The 21,476-nt window shown below is 42.4% G+C and overlaps 1 protein-coding gene across 1 annotated transcript in view; it reads left to right on the top strand.

Annotated features, from left to right (window-relative positions):
• The window catches only part of LOC144499451 (coiled-coil domain-containing protein 81-like), a 91,021-nt gene that overhangs the window by 35,120 nt on the left and 34,425 nt on the right, over positions 1 to 21,476 (top strand). The window contains exons 8-9 of the mRNA XM_078221437.1: positions 20,620 to 20,653; positions 20,831 to 20,977. Coding sequence (XP_078077563.1) covers positions 20,620 to 20,653; positions 20,831 to 20,977 — 181 coding nt within the window. The remainder of the gene's footprint in view (positions 1 to 20,619; positions 20,654 to 20,830; positions 20,978 to 21,476) is intronic.

Here is a 21,476-nt window from a genome sequence, read left to right as displayed (position 1 = left end):
ATGGATCTGTTTTCACATTCAGCGCAAAGCAAGTTCCAGAGCAAGGAATCCCCTGCTAGGTGAAACATGTCTGGATCAGATGTGCTTTGCTGTTCAGGTCATCCTGATGATTGCTTTGACTCCTGAAGCAGCCCCTGCCACCTCTCAGTGCACATGCACTGTTCTTCTCTGCATCTTCTTCCTCCTCTTTCTTCTTCTCATTGTCTAATGAACTGTGTTGAGTGAGCATTCCACCCTCTTTCGGATCCACACCTCTCTGGAGTGCCACGTTACGGACAGTGTAGCAGACAGCAGATCACCACATTGCATGAGACTTTTCAGGTGTGTACTACTGGGTGCCACCCAACCAGTGCAGATACCAATACTGCATTTTCAGGGGCCCAGTAGCCTACTTGATGGTGATCTTTGTGAACAGAAGGCTTTGGCTGTGGCAGCTCAGTGCCTCCATCTTGGAATCATGTAAAGGTGTGAGGAGCCATCTCTTTAAGGTATCCTAGAATCAATTCACAGAGTTTTAGAGATGACACGAAGGACAGTGGCACCCTGAATCATCAGAGGACAAAGGCCTCATGGAAGATGCCAGAATAGTAAACATGCACTTCCATAGAACTCTTGCTGTGGTCGCTTCCAGTTGATAACTTAGGGAGTGAAAGCCCTTCCTGTTGATGGGTCTCACTGGCTCACTCAACGCCTTGATGGCCACATGAGTGCAATCATGTGGAAATCAAATGATGGAACCAAATCCCACCAGCCTTTGTGTCTGTGAAGCCTCATCTGTCTGAAATTGTATATATTGTCCTACTTTCACAAATGGGTCATCAGTGACCTTTGCGACATAAAGGTGTACTGTTGCTTGAGAGATGACACCAAGATCACCAGCCTATCCTTGGAAAGAGTAGGAGGTGAAGAGGTTCAAAGCCATATCAGCCACTAGTAATGCATGTTAACCAGTACTGTAAGATCTAAGGACTTCCTAAGGCCCAAATTTCAGGCACCATCTGATAGATGCAATGCCGTAAGCCACTGATTCTCTGATATAGAATCTTAGAGTCCCTACAGTGCAGAAGGAGGCCATTTGGCTCATCAGGTCTGCACCAACTCTTTGACAGAGCATCTTACCTGGGCTCACCTCCCTCCCTGCTCTATCCCCATAACCACACACAGTTACCATGGTCAATTAATCTAACCTATACATGTTCAAGTAGATTGTTCTTTGGCAGAACACTTGAGATCCTGTATGCATAGCTTTCTTTGGCTCCCTGCTCCTCATTTCTGTACTTGGTCCTTCTCACACCTAGGACTCCACATCTGCTTCTGAGCTATAAAGTAGGAGAAAACATTTACGCTTGAAATTATTCAGGAGCCAGGAAACTGGTGGCAAGAGGCCTCTAAGCTAACCTTCTGCTGTGAGAAATTGCACCCTCTAAGTGGCAATAAAACAGCCTGCCAGTTCATCGGACCCACAGATGCTAACAGCCAAAGACTTAACAAGTAATGACCAGAATGATACGGCCGTTCACACTGGCAGGATCTTCCCATCCCTGGGTGCCAAATTCTCCAACTTCGCTGCAGCAGGAGCATGGCGTGAACAGCCGGTAAGATCTTTCCCAATGAATTTGTCTTTTGGCTACATGTCTTATTCCACATTCTTTCTGGTATCTCAATGTCACTTGGCAATTTTATCTGCAAGTAAATCAGGAACATACATAGTCTATGTGTAAAATTAGAAGTAACTGCAGACACCACGGCTGGAATTTTCCAGTGTGGGATCTTCCAGTCCCACTGACGATGCACTCCCGCTACGGGTTCCCTGGCAGTAAGAGGTGCATTTAATGGGAGTCTGTTTTCAACGGCAGGACCAGAAAATGCCGCCACTGGCCAATGACGGGCCATCTCTGTGAAATACATGGAGGGTTGCGCAGAATATCCCACCCTACATGAGATTATTGAACAGTTTAGTCTCAATAAATGACAGGTTATTAGTGATGGAGACAAGTTTAACGTTGCACCTACCATCATATTGATCTGTCACCTTTTGCTGAAACCAACATCAATAATCAAATGTTTTGAAAATTAATTCTAAGAATCATTACCTTGACATTAATTGCAATGTACAACTGCTCGCTTGCATCAGTGGGCTCCATATAAGGGGCTTGCTGACTCTGTCTGGGTGGTGCTGGGGGTGCAAGCATCTCCAACACTATCTTCTGTTTTGGGCAGGAGAAAAAGGGCAACTAAACCTCTTCCCTCTCACAAACTGTTTGTAAGCAGAGGCTGTTTTGAATTTTTTTGAAGTAAGGCCTTGATGTGTTTTCCCAAACCCTAAGTTTGTGTGATCCAGTTTATTAAATAACTTGCACCAAACTTGCATTATGTTTAATTCAGAAGGTTGGCTTATTCAGATTTAAAGCCGGGGGAACAGTATTCGCAACATAGCACTCCACTACACATGTACACAGTAAGGGGAAAATGGAAAAAAGAAAGTTTTACAACTATGTATAGTAACAGTAATTGAATCATAGATATGAATATTAGTTCATGTGATTGTCAGAGTCCAATGAGAAGTTCTTTCATGTGGGAGCTCACGACCTGAATTGTAGAGTCCTATTTACAGTTGATGTGAAGACCGCAAGATGAAGTTGGTAGACAGAGACTGGGTCACTTCTGCAGGCAATGATAGGAAATGATCCAGCAGAGATAGGCTTTGGGGAGCAGGTTGTTATTCAGCCTGGAGTTCTGCATCTTAGCATACACCGATTAGATATTAAACAGCAGATTGAGGATTTCTCAGTTCTCAAAGGAATATAAAGATCTCAAAACGATCACTCGAATCATGTGACTTTCTTTCTCTACAATGATTTTAAAAGGGATGCTTATCTATTGTCTGGTAGTGGTTTTGATTTCAGGACTGATAATGTCCCAGTCATTAAGTTTTTGAAAGAGTTGACATCCATTGAGGGCCTTGAGGTGGGAAGCCACTGCAGACAACAACAGACCTAGGGATGTAAACTTATCAAGATGCAAATGATGTCTCCTCAATGGTCCCCTTTTGAAGCGGACCTGGATAGTCCCAGATGTGAGATGAGTCTGTTAACAACTCTGTGAGCATAATAATTTCCAATCTGTGACTCCCCTGGTTCGTGAATATAATGTCCTTGCAATTGGGGTTTGAGTTCCACAATGCTGAGAGGAAGGTTCTTTAGTTCTTGAAGCTACCGTTGGTAGCTTCCAGAACAAAGAGTCAATCCTGTGGTCATGTGACTTGTAAGAGTTTTAACAACACCAGGTTAAAGTCCAACGGGTTTATTTGGTAGCAAATACCATTAGCTTTCGGAGCGCTTCTCCTTTGTCAGATGGAGTGGAAATGTACTCTCAAACAGGGCACAGAGACACAAAATCAAGTTACAGAATACTGATTAGAATGCGAATCCCTACAACCAACCAGATCTTAAAGATACAGACAATGTGGGTGGAGGGAGCATTAAGCACAGGTTAAAGAGATGTGTATTGTCTCCAGACAGGACAGTCCGCAAGTCCAGGAGGCAAGCTGTGGGGGTTACTGATAATGTAACATAAATCCAACATCCTGGTTTAGGCCGTCCTCATGTGTGCGGAACTTGGCTATCAGTTTCTGCTCAGCGACTCTGCGCTGTCGTGTGTCGTGAAGGCCGCCTTGGAGAACGCTTACCTGAAGATCAGAGGCTGAATGCCCGTGACTGCTGAAGTGCTCCCCCACAGGAAGAGAACAGTCTTGCCTGGTGATTGTCGGGCGGTGTTCATTCATCCATTGTCGTAGCGTCTGCATGGTTTCCCCAATGTACCATGCCTCGGGACATCCTTTCCTGCAGCGTATCAGGTAGACAACGTTGGCCCAGTTGCAAGAGTAGGTACCGTGTACCTGGTAGATTTGTACCAGCTTTTTTTTGTTCAGCAGAAAGTCCAGTTTAAAGAGAGCAAAAAGTGTAACGTTTTGATGCATACATTTTTGGATTTCTATTCATATCATTTTGACACAATAGTTCTTTTGCCCTCTGGCAATAATGAATTCTATTTCTATTTTCTTGCATGTGGTCTTTCAAAAGAAAACAAAGAAAGAAAGAGGTATGCATTCGGTCTTTTATTCACACTGAAAAGTCAAACACACATCGAGTAGGTGAAGGGTCAGTTCCCTGCTACATTTCTGAGGTTTAGACTCAGGATAACATTTTAGCAATGCCATTGTCCTTCCCTGGGATGTGGGTAATGTTTAAGTGACCTTGCAAAACTTGACTTTACTGCAGAAAGATTATTTGGGTAATGGAGTTCTGATTTTTCTTCCTCTTTTGAGGTTAGGTGGAAGCAAAGATATTGATTTCAGAACTTAGTGCCTCTTCAAATCACAATTGTATAAATTATTTAAAGGTCTTGGGTTTTTACATGGTCGTTTACACTGAGGTTGTTAGTACCAGTCAGGCTGCTCATGGTTATCTATAGGGGCATTATATGCTTCACACTAAGTAAATGCAAATACTTTTGATTGTAAGGCTGAGCTGCTCTTGTCAAACTTAATTCTCTGTCCACCTTTGTAACCTGTGAATTTATCTGCTTGGTACTTAAATTTGACAAGGCACTGGGACCGGATGAAATACATTCAAGGATAGAGATCTAAAGTGATTTGTAAGAGAAACAAACGTGTTGTGAGGAAAAACTTTTCACACGGCAAGTAATTCAAGCCTGGAATACACTGCCTAAAAGTGGAGGTGCAGGAAAAAGGCAATAAGTCATGATGCTCATTTGGAGAGCTGGTGCAGACATAATGGGCCAATTGGCTCCCTTCTGCGCTGTGACAGTTCTGTGAATCTGTGAATTTAGACACTTTTACCAGTCTGGTTGCCAGGAGATTTATAGACTGCAATTTGATTTTTGTCTCCTGTTGGAATTCTGGTTTAGCATCTGGCTTGGGTGCAACTGGGGGTGTGGGCTTTAGTTTCTGCAGCAAGACTCTTAGATGGTGCAACATGTGGTTAATCTCCTTCCCGATCCTCGGCCAGTTTTTCTGGATCCAGATGATAGGAATGTTGCCTTATGGAAGGGGTCTCTTCCATATCCACATCAGCTCAACCTACAGTGGTGCAGCCTGGTTTCTCTTTACAGGTGTTTTTAAATGTAGTGAACAGTCCTGTCCGGTGTCTTTGCTGTTCTGTATTTAAATGGAAGAATTTAACTAGGACTTCTCTGTTTGTTAGTTGGATAGTTGAGTTCAATGCGGACTTCACCTAAATCTCCCTGCAATTCACCTCATTGTTCTTCTCTTCCTCACTTGTTTTGGGAATGGGTTTCTCCCTAAGCTATTCTATGTCCTCTGCAACACTACTGCTCTCTAGTGGATGTTCAGTTCCTGCCCTACTCCCCTGTTGTATTCAACAGCGAGACATCATCCTTACTCTTTCTTGTTCTATTTGGGAACTTCCCTGGTCCCCATTTAAATCCATCTTGAAGTTATCTAGTAAACAGTTCATTGGCTCATTAGCTTGATCCTGTGGCTTGGGAATGGGCATTTCCCTAACTTATTCCATGTCCCCCGGAACACTTCTGCCTCCAAGTGGATGTTCATTCCTACTGTACTCCCTTGTGGCTTTTCAACTGGGTGAGTTATCTCACTCACTACCCGATTGTCTGTTTGGGAACTCCCTTTTTTCATATTTGAATCTGCAGAGAAGGAGTGGAATTTTCCTACAAAATGGCCATGGGGCAATTTTGAGCCCGTGCTCTCCGTCCGCAGGAATGGCGGCACGAGTTCAAAATCCAGAGAGACTCAGAAAGCGTGATTCGCGCCAGCAATTTTCCAAGTTCTGATCTTCCAGCCCCCTTGCTAGCGGAGTAACATGAAACACGCCTCAGGACTCCAGGAAGCTCATTTTAATACATTAGCATGTCATTAGCAAGCACTCTCTCTGGGACTTTCCCCACACCGTGTATTCAGGGCTGCCTTCCTTGTCTCCTCCCTGTACGTGCCTCCCTCCCGCTCCCCTGGTATGGCTGCTCCCCTCCTGCCCCCCAGTAATGATTGTATCCTTCCCATTCCTGATAATGGCAACTTCAGTCTTCCTAGTACCTGATGCCCCCCTCTCCCTCCCCATTGTGGCTGCTCCTGTCCACCCTGGTACTTGACACCTCTCTCCCGCTGCTTCCTGTCTTGATTATTATTATCCAGTCTCTTGTTGGGCCACTCGCAATCCTTCTGACTGCACCAGCAACAAGCTGCTTATTCTCACCAAGGGCTCGGGAAGTGCAGTCAGGACGATGGCAAGTGACCCAACAGGGGATTCAGTGATCAGGATAAGGTTGGGAAGCAGTGGATGGAGTTGTTGAGTATGGGGGGGTGGTAGGTGAATACTGGAATAGATGGGAGCAGTTGTAATGGGGAGCAAGAGGGAGGTGTTCAGTAGTAGGAAAGGTGGGAGTGGCCGTTACCATGGAACAGAAGTGGATGCAGTCGTTACTGACAAGTGAGAACAGCAAGGATAACTCGCAGAGGAAAAGGTATTTGGGTGGCAAAGGGTATCTTTCCCTCTTGTATTTATATGTTTATTTTTTATTTTCATCTCTTGTATTTAAATGTTCATTTCTTCAATTTGTATGCTCACTTCTTAGTTCATTTCTCATGTTCATTATATTTGAATGTCCATTTCTTATATTAATTTCTTATATTTGTTTGTTCACTTCCTTGAGTTTCACTGCATTGTATCTGGCACTTTTTTCAGTTTGTGCTCTTAATTAATGTCCAGGTAAGTTTGTCTTACAATTATCTATTCATAACGGGTTATCAGAAGATGACAGGTATGTCCTAATCATTTTCAAGAGGATATATTTTGTGTTTTTAGAATGCTACCACTGAACTTTGGCTGACAATATATCATGACAACCAAGGTAGTTATAATGGCAATGGTTATTGTTGTTATGGCTTTTTTAATGCTTCTTGATGAGAGAAATTATTTTGATTATTTTTCTTATCCTGAGAAATTTTCAATATGTTTTGTCATTATGTGACCCTTTGTGTGTGACTGAACTCAAAAAAATCATAAATCTTGAAATGGTGACATGCACAGCATTAATAAACTTGTAATCATGAAACAAATTCATTCATGAGGTGAGGAGATAAATATTATTGTCCCTTTATGACACTTGCAAACTTGATGTGAAAATGTGTCCTGACACACCAATGCCTTTTTGCCTAACACATTTATTCAGGCCATCTTTTGACTTAAGTCAGTCCAGTTCGCTTCAATAAATACAGTTTCCAGTTCAAAGAATCATTGAAGAAGTGACACATCAACTACACCACTTAATTCCAACTGGTTTCAGTTTGCCTGTCAGCTTGTTTTTAGCTGACGACAACTGGGAAGTGGAATTACGATGTGGAGATGCCGGCGTTGGACTGGGGTAAGCACAGTAAAAGTCTCACAACACCAGGTTAAAGTCCAACAGGTTTATTTGGTAGCAAATACCATAAGCTTTCGGAGCACTGCTCCTTCGTCAGATGGAGTGGAAATCTGCAGATTTCCACTCCATCTGACGAAGGAGCAGTGCTCCGAAATCTTATGGTATTTGCTACCAAGTGGAATTACAACAGATTTCCAGCTGTAAGCATCAGTTACTCCAGATGTATACAGGTGAACTAGTAAATAAATCAACTGGTTCCAATGATTCTTTCAATTGGAAATTGTACCAATTGAAGCCAAATGGCCCAAGTTAAAGCAAACTGACCAAGTTGGGATACCAACTGGCCTCCAGTTATAATCTCCAGTTATTCCAGTTGAGTTCAGTTGCAACTAATGATCTTAATTTTCATTAGAAATCGGTAATGAATAGTTGATATTTCCAACTGGTTTGACGGATTTTGTCTCAATAGGTTGTTTGAGTGCTTTTGAATTGGGAATCAGAAGTTCAACAATTGGAGAAATTGAGAATTAACTTGTTTGATGGGTATATGACTGGAAAATGAATTAATTGTGAAATGTGGGGTGGAATTTTCCCCAGAGAAATTAAGGGCCGAGCTGGTAAAATAGGACAAGGGGCGAAAAAGCAGGTTCGTACCCGGTTTCTCACCTCTTGTGATCTTGCCAGCTCCGTTTTGCCGGTGAAATCATTAACGAGTGCTGGACGCTATCGTCCAGCCTCACTTACCGTAGCCCTCTTGCCGGTCGAGGTCCTCATCGCCAAGGATCACAGGTGGTCCCTCTAACGGGGGCCAGATGTGATGGCCTCGCCGGTGGGACCGGAGGCCATTGAAGACCACGGGTGGTCTGGGGCAGGGCCGGACAGTGCCCATGGGGCTGTGTCAGCCTGGCACTGCCCACCAGGCACCCTGGCAGTTCCAAGTGGGCAGGGCCTAAGGGGGGTAGGCAGTAGGGGGTGGGGCCTATAGAGATGGGGTCTGAAGAGAGGGCCAGATGTGGGGGGTAAGGAAGAGGGGAACTCTGCAGTGGGGGGTAGTTAACAGGCCAGGGCGGCGATTGAAGCGGCGATTAGCCGACATGGCGGTTGGAGGATGGGGGGTAATCTGCTGGGGTGGCGATTGGTGTGGTGGGGGGCAATCGACTGAGGCGGCGATCAATGGGGGGTGGGAAACGTCCGTGGGGGAGGACGTGGTAACAGATCTCCCAGTATACTGTGTATACTGTATGTACACAGTATACTGAGAGATCAGGGCGCCTACCTGTACAATGGTGCCCCTAGAACTCAGCAGCCGGATTCACAGGTGGGCTGAGGTTCCATCCCCCTACCTCCCCACCCCCACTGGCGAGATTTACATTACGGCCCCTGTTATGCACAGAGTGCCGTAAATTCGCATTACTTACCTCTCTAAAAAAAACAGCAAGAAAATTACCATTTACTTGCCCATTTAACACTTGGGGGCAATCTTTCCAAAATAATTCTAAACGCCAAATGAGCGTGAAAATGGGAGAAAATCGCACTTTCTTTTGGGTGAGTTAAAAATCGAATCTTACCTCACTTTAAGGAATAAAATGAAGCAAGATCTGTTTCCCGCCAGCAGACGGAGGGGGCAGAACCTAAGCTCACCCGAAAGCTGGCAGCTTGCAGTAGAGGGCGCCATTAGAATGACATGTTTCACAACGGAAACTAAGCAACGTGCTCCCGGCAACCTGCACTTGACTACTTATCAAGAGATTAGTTTGCCTACCTTCTATCACACAACATTCACAGAAATCAGCACCAGTCTTTGCAGACAGCACCACATCGCTTTCAGGGGGTTCAGGTAATTCTATCTACCAAAACAATATAAGGCAAGGGTGGCTTATCCCGGGATTGCAGGGCTAAGCCTGTGCAGGGGAAGTGGGGCCAACTGGCCACAGACAGGAGAAGGGGCTTCAGGGCTAGGCCTCCATTGGGAGATATGAGTGGGAAAGGTTGCACTAAAACACATGACTGGGGCAGGGTACAGGGTATTTGTTGAACAGTGTAAGTAGTCTCAATGTGAGGATGGGTAAGGTCCACATGGGCCATAGGTACATACACCAGAAACATGATGGGATCAAGGAACACAGGGGATGGATGAAGAGGTCTGTGAGGGAAGGAAACCTGAACATTAAGCTCTTCTGGGATGATGGGAGGGATTTCCATAGTTACACAGGGAAGCTCCAACATGGTCTGGCAGTGAGAGTTCTGCACCACCATCTTCCAGCCTGCATCAATGGTGCAGTAGTACAAAATTAAAATGAGGAGAAGCTTTGCTGCTGAGGGTTCTGCAGATGAATTGGAGGACAGCTGCATGCACTGGAGGAAGAGGAGGGATGTGGGATTTGGGGAGTGGGGTGTGGGGGGGCGTGATTAAAGGAGCACCCTACTGAATTGTGCATTCCAAAATGAGGAGTGAGGCAAAAGCTGAGACATTTCAGTTGTAGTGCAGGGAATCAGAAAAGTGAACAAATTATGCCCATTCGTGTGAGACTAATCCTGAAGATTGGCACTAATTGATCACCTTATTTTACACCCTTGTTTGCACTATGGAAACTCACCTGAATCATAACGAACACCAAAGCAATTAGTCAATTGGACAAACTCCAGATGCCTATAAGAACGCCCTTGGCTAACTCCTTTGGGGAAGCAGCTGCTGGAGTGAGATCTAGATGCCCCACACCCCTCTCACATAGCCTCTGATGGATGCCACCAAGGGCTATAACAATGGAGTGCTTCTCCTACAGCAGTGCAGGACTGATGTTCTGAACCAAGGTCTCCATGGCAGCCACCAACATGTCAGTGTTTACCTTGGTGCATTGGCATGCCAGCACTATTACCTCAGATTGAACACAGACAGACTTCTCCATCCTACATTGCAATCTGAGGAATACACCTGATATTCCTTTGACTGTGGCTGTAATTTTACCAACTGGTTTAGGAATGAGTCTGGAGGCTTGTCATCTGACTTGGACTGAGCAGAAATGTGGCCCCTACGAGTCCTCCGAGTGCCAGCAACCTCAGGTGTCCTTCCCTCCTCCTGCTGTGGAGCAGATTGTGCGTTGTGCTCACCAGATCATGACCTCGAGCTTGCTCTAGAACTGGTCCACCCACTGTGCTGGTGGAGGGTGTAGATGGATGTTGTGGCAGGTCTTCTATTGTGTTCTCCTCTGCATCTTCATCTGCGGTGTCCTCCTGGCTGGAGATGAGGGCCTAGCTTATGGATGATTTTGGGCTCTTTCCAGAGCATGCAGGTCAGGCAACTCTAAAAAGGACAAAGCAGTCATGGAATGGTTGTCTGAGGAATGTGCCAATGCAGGTACCTCACCTGGGTGTTTGCTGCCAACCTCACCATTGGAGCAGACACAATCAATGTCTTCTGCGTCCAGTTCGATGGCTCAATTCTCAAGTTCTGTGTGGACCTTAATGTCAAGCACTTCACTCCTGATCTGGGACCTCTCCATTTATTGTGTGTGAGCTTGACAGGTGGAGCAAGGCACATGTCAGGACTGATGACAAGGATGCCTGGCATGCGTGGGTGATGAGTAGAGCTATGGACAGGATGAGGATGCGATCTCTAAAGTAGATGATCCAGATGGAGATGTGAAGGTGTATGTGAGAGAGTGAGTGGTGATGTGCCCAAGCTGGCAGTGTGTGAGACCAATGTGAATATGTGATGGGCTTGTGAGTTGAGAACGTTGAGATGGTTGACTTACCCTGACAGCACAGATGAGATCATTCATCCTCTTCCAGAACTGGGTAGTTGATCTCTTCTTCACCACATTGACACTGACTACCACTGCCACCCAAGCTGGAATCCATTGTGCATTATAACTTTTACAATTACTCGTAGTATAAGATCATACTGTCAAGCACAACACAAAATGTTTATCACATTATTATTAACAATCTTGACCTTGTTTAGGCCATATTTTGGGATACAGTGCAGTTGTAGTGTCCACATTAAAGAAATTATAGAAGCACTGGAGAAAATGAAAAAATAATTTATAAGGGTAATACCAGAACTGAGAAAATATACTTACCAAGCAAGGATGACTCACTTAGGCATTTTTTTTCTAGAAAAGAGCGCTGAGGGGTGATTTAGTAAGTGTTCTTTAAAATTAATGGAGGCATCTAATAGGATAGAGGATAGAGACAGAGCAGGTATTTCCACTTGTGGGAAGACCAGAACCAAGCGCCACAAATATAATATAAGATAGTCACCAATTAATCTAATAGGGAATTCAATGACATAGAAAATAGGTTCTGCAAAGGAAGTATAAGTAGCAGGGGGCTAAAATAAAAAGCAGAACTTCAAAGGTAATAATCTCTGGATTATTATCTGAGCCATGAACAAATTGGCAAAGGGTAAGTAACATTAGGGATTTAAAGGCATGGCTGAAAAATTGGTGTGGTAAAAATGGGTTTCAGTTTATGGGACGCTGCACTAGTACTGGGAAAAGTTGGAGCTGTACCATTGGGATTGTCTTCAGATGAACCATGCTGGGACCAGTGTTCTAACAAGTCACATAACAGGTCAGTAGAGAAGATTTTAGATTAAATAGTGGGGGGAAAGATCATGTAAGAGAAAATGTTGTAAGTTAAATGAAAGGGACAAGAAAGAGGGCAAGGTAGCTCTCATTAAGAATAATGACAATCAGAGTGTGGCAGGAAGGGACAAAGCATACAAACTTAAGCATGCAACAGTCGACAAAAGTAGTAGAAAGATAGAAATAAGGACTCTGTACCTGAATGCTCATAACATTCATAACAAAACAAATGAATCGTCAACTCAAATAGAAATAAATATATATCACCTGATACCTATTAGAGAAGTCATTGCAAGGTGAACAATACTATCCTGAATATTCAAGGATACTTACATTTTGGAAGGACAGGAATCCAGGAAAGGGTGATGGAGTTGCTCTGTTAATTAAAGATGACATTCATACAATAGGGAGAGATAACTTTAGTTCTGGAGGTTAAGGTGTAGAATCAGTTTAGGTAGAGATAAGAAATAGCAAACAGAGGAAATCAATTGTGGGAGTAGCTTATAATCCCGCTAAAAGAAACAACACTGTAGGATGGGGTATATGGGAAGAAATATGGGTGCTTCTAAGAAATCAGGCGTGATTTTAATCTTCATTTAAATTGGACAAATCAAATCAGCAAAGGTAGTCTGGAAGATGAATTCAGAGTATTTTCAGGACAATTTATTAGAGCAGCACATTCTGGAGCCAATCTTAGAACAGGCTAGTCAAGATCTGGTAGTGTACAATGATGTGGAGATGCCGGCGTTGGACTGGGGTAAACACAGTAAGAAGTTTAACAACACCAGGTTAAAGTCCAACAGGTTTATTTGGTAGCAAAAGCCACACAAGCTTTCGAGGCTCTGAGCCCCTTCTTCAGGTGAGTGGGAATTCTGTTCACAAACAGAACTTATAAGACACAGACTCAATTTACATGAATAATGGTTGGAATGCGAATACTTACAACTAATCCAGTCTTTAAGAAACAAAACAATGGGAGTGGAGAGAGCATCAAGACAGGCTAAAAAGATGTGTATTGTCTCCAGACAAGACAGCCAGTGAAACTCTGCAGGTCCACGCAACTGTGGGAGTTACAAATAGTGTGACATAAATTCTGATTCTAGGATCGCATGATAAAGACTCAGGAGGAAAAAAGCAGAAATATTTATGTGAAACAGTGTGACATAAACCCAATATCCCGGTTGAGGCCGTCCTTGTGTGTGCGGAACCTGGATATCAGTTTCTGCTCCGCGACTCTGCGCTGTCGTGTGTCGCGAAGGCCGCCTTGGAGAACGCTTACCCGAATATCAGAGGCCGAATGCCCGTGACCGCTGAAGTGCTCCCCAACAGGAAGAGAACAGTCTTGCCTGGTGATTGTCGAGCGGTGTTCATTCATCCGTTGTCGCAGCGTCTGCATAGTTTCCCCAATGTACCATGCCTCGGGACATCCTTTCTTGCAGCGTATCAGGTAGACAACGTTGTCTACCTGATACGCTGCAAGAAAGGATGTCCCGAGGCATGGTACATTGGGGAAACTATGCAGACGCTGCGACAACGGATGAATGAACACCGCTCGACAATCACCAGGCAAGACTGTTCTCTTCCTGTTGGGGAGCACTTCAGCGGTCACGGGCATTCGGCCTCTGATATTCGGGTAAGCGTTCTCCAAGGCGGCCTTCGCGACACACGACAGCGCAGAGTCGCGGAGCAGAAACTGATAGCCAGGTTCCGCACACACAAGGACGGCCTCAACCGGGATATTGGGTTTATGTCACACTATTTCACATAAATATTTCTGCTTTTTTCCTCCTGAGTCTTTATCATGCGATCCTAGAATCAGAATTTATGTCACACTATTTGTAACTCCCACAGTTGCGTGGACCTGCAGAGTTTCACTGGCTGTCTTGTCTGGAGACAATACACATCTTTTTAGCCTGTCTTGATGCTCTCTCCACTCCCATTGTTTTGTTTCTTAAAGACTGGATTAGTTGTAAGTATTCGCATTCCAACCATTATTCATGTAAATTGAGTCTGTGTCTTATAAGTTCTGTTTGTGAACAGAATTCCCACTCACCTGAAGAAGGGGCTCAGAGCCTCGAAAGCTTGTGTGGCTTTTGCTACCAAATAAACCTGTTGGACTTTAACCTGGTGTTGTTAAACTTCTTACAGTGTACAATGAGGCAGGATTAATTAACAACCACACTGTAAAGGAGCTTCTAGGTAGCAGTGAACATGACATGACTGAATTTCACATTCAGTTTGAGGGAGCGAAGAGCGGATCTAAGATTCGTTTTTAAACTTGAATAAAGGCAATTGCAAGGGTATGAAGATGGAGCTGGCTAAAGTGAACTGGGAAAATATGTTAAAGAATAGGTCAGTAGAAGTGGGAGACATTTAGGTACAAAAGAACTCTAGCTAGAAAGGAATTTTCTGGCCTTTCCTGACAGCAGGATCTTCTGGTCCCACTTTTGGTCACCCCCAGCAGTGGGACAAGCAAGCCATGTAAAACATCGCAGATATCAGTGGGACCAGAAGAGCCTTCTGGTGACAATGGTGAGTCATCCCAGCTGCCAGAAGATGTGCCAGGGTGGGGGTGGAAAATCCCACCATAGTAAGAATTTCAACAAGTATTTAAAAAGGAAATGAAAAGCTAAAGTAAGCTGAGTCCTCTAGAGTGTGGAAATAATAATTACAAATAAGGAAATGGATGAAGCATTGAGCAGATAGTTTGCACCCATTTTCACTGTGGAAGACACAAATAGCTTCCTAGAAATACTTCAAAATTAAGAAGTAAAAGCAAGGGAGGAACTGAAGATTATTATAATCGTCAAAGAAAGAGTACTGAGAAAATTATTAGATCTGAAGGCTAACAAGTCACCAGGACCTGATGGATTTCATCCAAGTGTCCTAAAATAAGTGATTGCAGAGATAGTGAATACATTGGTTTTAATTTTCCAAAATTCCATTCTTTCTGGAAAAGTCCCCTCCGATTGAAAAATAACAAATATAGCTTCTCTATTTAAGAAAGGAAGAAGACAAAACAGTAACTACAGGCCAGAAAGTCTAACATCTGTCATAGGAAAAATGTTCAGAAGGTTACAAGAAACAGAGAGTAGGGACAAATAGGTCATTTTTGGACTGGCAAGCTGTAACCAGTGGAGTGCCACATGGATCAGTGCTTGCTCTATACAATCTATACAAGTGACTTGGATGAAGGGACCAAATATATGGTTGCTAAACTTGCTGATGACACAAAGGTAGATAGGAAAATAAATTGTGTGGAGAGCAGAAAGAGACATTTAGATAGGTTAAGTGAGTGGGCAAATAAAATGGCAGATGGAACATAATGTGGGAAAATGCGGATTAGTCAACTTTGGCAGGAAGAATAGTTAAACAGCATATTATTTAAAGGGAGAAAGATTGCAAACAGTGGGACCTAGGTGTCCTGGTGCATGAATCAGAAAAGTTGATATGCAGATATAGCAACTGACTAGGAAGGCAAATGGAATATTATGATTTATTGCCAGGAAAATGGAATATACAGTAGGAACGTTTTGCTGCTAGTGTTTTGGGCACTGGCAAGATCACGTACAGAGTACTGTGTACAGTTTTGGTCTCCTCACTTGAAAAAGGATACATTGAAAACTGTTAAGAGAAGGTTCATTCATCTGATTTTTGGGATGAGGGGGTAATCTAATGAGGAAAGGTTGGACATATTGGGCCTGTATTTATAAGAGCTTAGAAAAATGAGTGGTGATAAGCTCCTGAGAGGAATTCTGAGTGGATGACCCCTTATATGGAGAAACTAGAACTGGGACACAAACTTTAAAAATAGGGGGTTTACCATGAAAAAGGAAAAAATTGAGATTTTCTTTCTCTGAGGCTTGGTCTGTGGAATTCCCTTTCCCAGAAAGCAGGGAAGGAATGCTGATTGAATATTTTTAAGGCTGAGTTAGATTGGTTCTTAATGGACAGGAGAGTCAAAGGGTATAGGGGTAAACAGGAAAGTGGAAGTTGAGGCCACAATCAGATCAGCCATGATCTTATCAAGTTGCAAAGCAGGCACGAGGAACCAAATGGCTACTATTGCTCCTAATTCATGTGTTTGTATGTATGTATGTACTTTAACAAAGAGTGGTAAGAATGTGGTTTGGAACCATAAGGAGTATTTGAGCAAATAACTAGATGGATTTAAGGGGAAGCTGATAAGTACATGAGGGAGAAAGGAATAGAGCATGCTGATGTGGTAAGACGAAGAGGGGTGGGAGTTGGTTCAAGTGGAGCATAAATGCCAGCATATACCCTTTAGGATGAATGGCCTTGTTTCTGTGCTCTGCATTCTATGCAATACAGTTTTGCACATATTTGTATGGCCTACAATGAACATTTGGTGCACTGTCTGACAGTATGATGTTTACAACAACCGTAAGTTTTGAAGCTCTGAATAAAACAGATATGAAAATAATTAAAGAGTTTCAAACGTTAAAAATTCTGTAAAAGCCATGAAGCTTTTAGTGATCAGAAAAGACCTTCTAATTTGCTTATGAAGTAGACACAGCATTGAAAGTTGTGTTTTAGTCCAGGATGAAAGTTGTTTAGGGAGTGATATTAACCTCTCTGACATCTTTATCATCAAAGTAACATATTTTGAGTTGAATACTAGAAATGATTATTTCGTATTACATAATTTGAGAAATGGACTGTTTGTCTGCCCCAGGATGCTTTGGAAAAACATTAATTGAGATATCCTGAATATATTTTATTTATATTGGTTGCAACCTGCAATCCTTTCAATACAATATACAACAATTTGCTATGAAATGTTATAATGAACTTAATTTACAGTTTTCATCCTTTCATAATTTAAGTTAGATGTTTTCAGATCCCTATAGGAGCAGCACCAGTTGATTGATAGATGTTGAATTTTGTAGTTTTCTGCAATATTAGTTGTTATATAAGAGAAGTAATTTATAATAAATTTGTTGAAAGTAGAATTTGGATTGCAGTGGATTGTATATTTTTCTTGCTACATCCTTAGGTTGGCTTCTTCACATCGTTCTCTATCCTGTCAGCCTGGCGTTCAACATACAAATCTGCAGGCACTGAAACTTAAAACACCATCAGCCACTGTCTGTACTGACCATTGCAGGGCAGGACAGGTATGTACTTCTTTAAGTACCAAGGCATCTGAATTGTTGTGGTATGATAGGTGGTAATTGCATTAAGAAAATTTAAACATGCAAAATTACATTTACACAGTTAAAGTCAGTCTTACAAACATTTCCTTCAAAAGATTCAAATTTAGTTAGACTCACAAATAAACAATTTTTTTAGGCAACAGTCCCAATAGATAATTGCTGAAAGGTACCCACTGTTACTATAAGGGAGGTATTTCACAGGGCTTCTCCCTCCTTCTCACTTGACGGTGGAAATCCAAAGCCCAAAACAAAACCCTGCTTCCTGGAACAAACAGACACTTCTCTAGAGTTTCTGGAGACAGATAAAATTGCATCTTTGACAGCACTCTCTCAGGACAGCACTCTGCAGACCATTCCCCCAACAGAACTTCCAATCTTTCCTTCTGCTACAGAGTGCTATTTTGAGTACAGAGTATTCTTATAAACCTTTTCTCCTTTGTAATTGTGTTACTGGCGTATGTTGAAGGTTCTGAGCATGTGCGGGTTTTGGAGGGCTTTTCAGTCTACAAGCAATACCTGTTTTATTTGTGCTCCTGTTTTCATAGTTATTACTGTTATTACTGTTTTGCTGAGTTGCTGTTATTGTTAAACTTCATTATTTACTTATATAATGTCATTTTTAAACATTCATCTACCTTATTTGTGGTCTCAAATTGCCACACTTTAAACATGTTTTTTCTCTTTCATCTTTGAAACCATTGTTCGTACACTTATTTGGAAGTTACCTTTCCCAGAATATAAAAATCTTTCATGTATTCCTAATGGCCACTATCTTTGGGTAGAATAAATTTAATAACTTTATTTATGATCTTTACCAGTTGCAAATCTCTTTTCTATTTCTCTTTGAAATTCAACAAGTAAAAGTGCAAATCTTCACTTATCTCGTAATGCAAATTTCTACTCATTATATTTACATGTAATCATCTTAGCTTGGTCATCTCCATTTTAAATGCCTGTTTTTACACCTAGCTCTTTTGGTGACTTAAACCTTGCAGCCTAACTGTCTTCAGCTTAAGTAAATTAGTCACACATACACAGCCCCCTCAAGCCTGTTTCAGATTATACCACAGTAATATTGTAAAAAATTTTACTTTCTTCACAGAATGGACATATCTTATTATTTACTATAAAACCATTACAGTATTGTAGATATGGAAGAGCACATCCATTAAAACATAGAAACATATAGAAATATAGAAAATAAGAGTAGGAGGAGACCATGAGCCCATCGAGCCTGCTCCGTCATTCACTATGGTCATGGCTGATCATCCAACCCAATAGCCTGATCCTGGCTTCCCCCCATATCCTTTGACCCCCTTCGTCTCAAGCATTATATCTAACTGCTTCTTGAAAATATTCAATGCTTTAGCCTCAGCTACTTTCTGTGGTAATGAATTCCAGAGGCTGACCACTCTCGGACTGAAGAAATTTCTCCTTATCTCTGTCCTAAATGACCTATCCTGTATTCTCAGACTGTGGCTCCTAGTTCTGGATATCGTCACTGCCCCACCAGCCCCCCAACATCCCAATTGGGAACATCCTTATTGAATCTACTCTGTCTAGTTAGAAGTTTGTAGGTTTCTTTCAATTTTTATAGGCTTCTTATTCTTCTGAACTCCAACGAATACAATCTTAACCGACTCAACCTCTCCTCATACGTTAGTCCTGCCATCCCTGGAATCAATCTGGTAAACCTTCTCTGCACCCCCTCTAGAACAAGAAGATCCTTCCTCAGGTAAGGAGACCAAAACTATACGCAATATTCCAGGTGTTGGTATTGTGTCAATTCCACTAAGGCCCTGTATAACTGCATCAAGACACCCCTGCTCCTATACTCGAATCCTCTCACTATGAAGGCCAACATACCATTTGATTTTTTTTACTGCCTGCTGCACCTACATGCTCACATTCAGTGACTGGTGTATGAGGACACCCAGATTTCATTGCACATTCCCCTCTCCTAATTTATGGCCATTCAGATAGTAATCTACCTTCCCATTTTTGTTACCAAAGTGGATAACCTCACATTTATCCAAATTGTACCTCATCTGCCAATCATTTGCTCACTCACTCAACTTGTCAAAATCACATTAAAGGATCTTTGCATCCTCCTCACACCCCACCCTCCCACTTAGCTTTGTGTCATCTACAAATTTGGAGATATTAGATTTAGTTCCCTCAGTTAAATCGTTAATATATATTAAGAATAGATGGGGTCGCAGCACATATCCCTGCGGTACCCCACTAGTTACTGCCTGCTATTCGGAAAAAGACCTGTTTATTCCTAGTCTTTGTTTCCTACCTACCAACCAATTTTCTATCCATCTCAATACACTACTCCCAATTCCGTGTGCTTTAATTTTACACGCTAATCTCTTATATGGTACTTTGTCAAAAGTCTCCTGAAAGTCCAATGTGTATGTTTTCTCCCTGAACCAATATTTGATCTTGAAGGAGCTCCGGCACATGCAATTTATGTTAAAAAAAAAGTACTTAAAGGCATTTGGGGCAATTCTTTTCTTATGATTGTCTACGCCATGTGTTCAATTTCATAGGGAACTATGGCACTGAAAAAGAGAGGCCTATAGCAGTAACTCTCAAACACATTTGGGTATAATGAGTATTTCTGATGGGCTGGCAGTGGGAAGAAGAAACTGGCACCTGAAAGCAGATGGAAGCTTCATTAAAATATTCAAAATACACCATATAAACTTGTGTCTCAGTTTATTTGGCACTGAGCTGTATATAGAAATAAGTTAAAGGGCATATAGGATTCATCCAATAGTTTTCCTTCCCCTTTAGCTTTGACAATGGTTTTTAGTCAGTTGAGATATCATTTTAGTCACTCAAAAGATTTTATGTCATGTGTGCTCTGCCCAAAGGCAGGTCCTTGGCTCATTGACTGCTGATGCTTCATCCCGAGCCAATTTCTTCACAATTTTTGTAAGTGGTGGTTTGCCATTACCTTTCACACTCGCGCAGAGCAAGGAGGCAGATCTCAAGCTTACCTCAGCGCAGCAACAATTGAACTTGTACTGTTGGCATTATTCTGAACCACACGCTAGCGATCTAAACTAATTGACGCTCCATTATGATATGTCCCATTAATTGTCCCCAACTCTTTCGCACCAATTTTAACTCAGGGTATGAATTGGGCAGACAACAATCTCACACGATGTTCTCATCATAAAGCCTGCACCATTTAACTCATAGGCCTTATTTTAATCTGATTGGTGGGCTGCTCTCTCCCAATCTCATGGCAAATTGGACACCCTCCCACAGGGCACATGCAACTTCCAATGAAATTCTTGAGGCCTACTTAAAGCACAAATGCATCTTATAATAAGATTGCATCCACTGATTCTGCTTTTGCTTGTGAAATTCAGCAAGTCTTTCTGTAATGACATGTGAATTAAAAAGCTCTTGCTTTCTAGAGACTTCCTTGGAGAACCAGTAGACAAAGTGAAGGTACAAACTGAACAATTGTTCTGGACAGGGGAGTCAATACAGAAATGTATATTGTTATATATATAAAACAAGCTTTTAAACTATGCACTAAATTATCAAATGTGTATTTGCAAACTATTGGAATATGTCTTAAAAAGGAGGGGAATTGAATGTATTTGCTGCTTTATGGTGTTGCAGGAGCTGTGCTACCTTTGCATGCAACGAGCTCTGAAGAATTTCCCGATTGATCTTTCGGAGAACAGGAGAAAAAAGGAAGAAGAGAATGAACAAATATTGCAGCAATACCAGCAAATAAAAGATCAGGAGACCCTCTTCCAGGAGCAGGTATATAACAAATATGAATAACTTGTTAAGTACAGAATTCTGTTAAAGTATGCAACCAACATACTTATAATGATCATTTTAATGAGAACTCAACCATTTGGCAAGGGCTTAAAATAAACTAGCTGGGACCATTGTATGTTTGGGTAGGTGTATAATGGGCAACTCATCCAATACTAACAGTTTTATGCCTTGCCCTTATAAGGACTGATTTTTCTTTTCTTAGACAGTTGTACTTAACAAGGGTATCCTATTTGATGCTGGCACAGTGTATACTTTAGAGGGTTGCACAGATGCAGGATCTGCCTGTAATGAGTCATTAGGTACAAGGGGGCTGCAGCTGGAACAGGGGTGAAAGATTGCCCAGGTGCCAGCTGCTCAGAGGATGAAATCATAGAAATCATAGAAACCCTACAGTGCAGAAGGAGGCCATTCGGCCCATCGAGTCTGCACCGACCACAATCCCACCCAGGCCCTACCCCCACATATTTTACCCGCTAAT

The sequence above is a fragment of the Mustelus asterias genome, chromosome 10, assembly GCF_964213995.1.
Source record: "Mustelus asterias chromosome 10, sMusAst1.hap1.1, whole genome shotgun sequence".
Classification (NCBI taxonomy): domain Eukaryota; kingdom Metazoa; phylum Chordata; class Chondrichthyes; order Carcharhiniformes; family Triakidae; genus Mustelus; species Mustelus asterias.
This window is presented reverse-complemented; position numbering and strand designations above follow the sequence as displayed.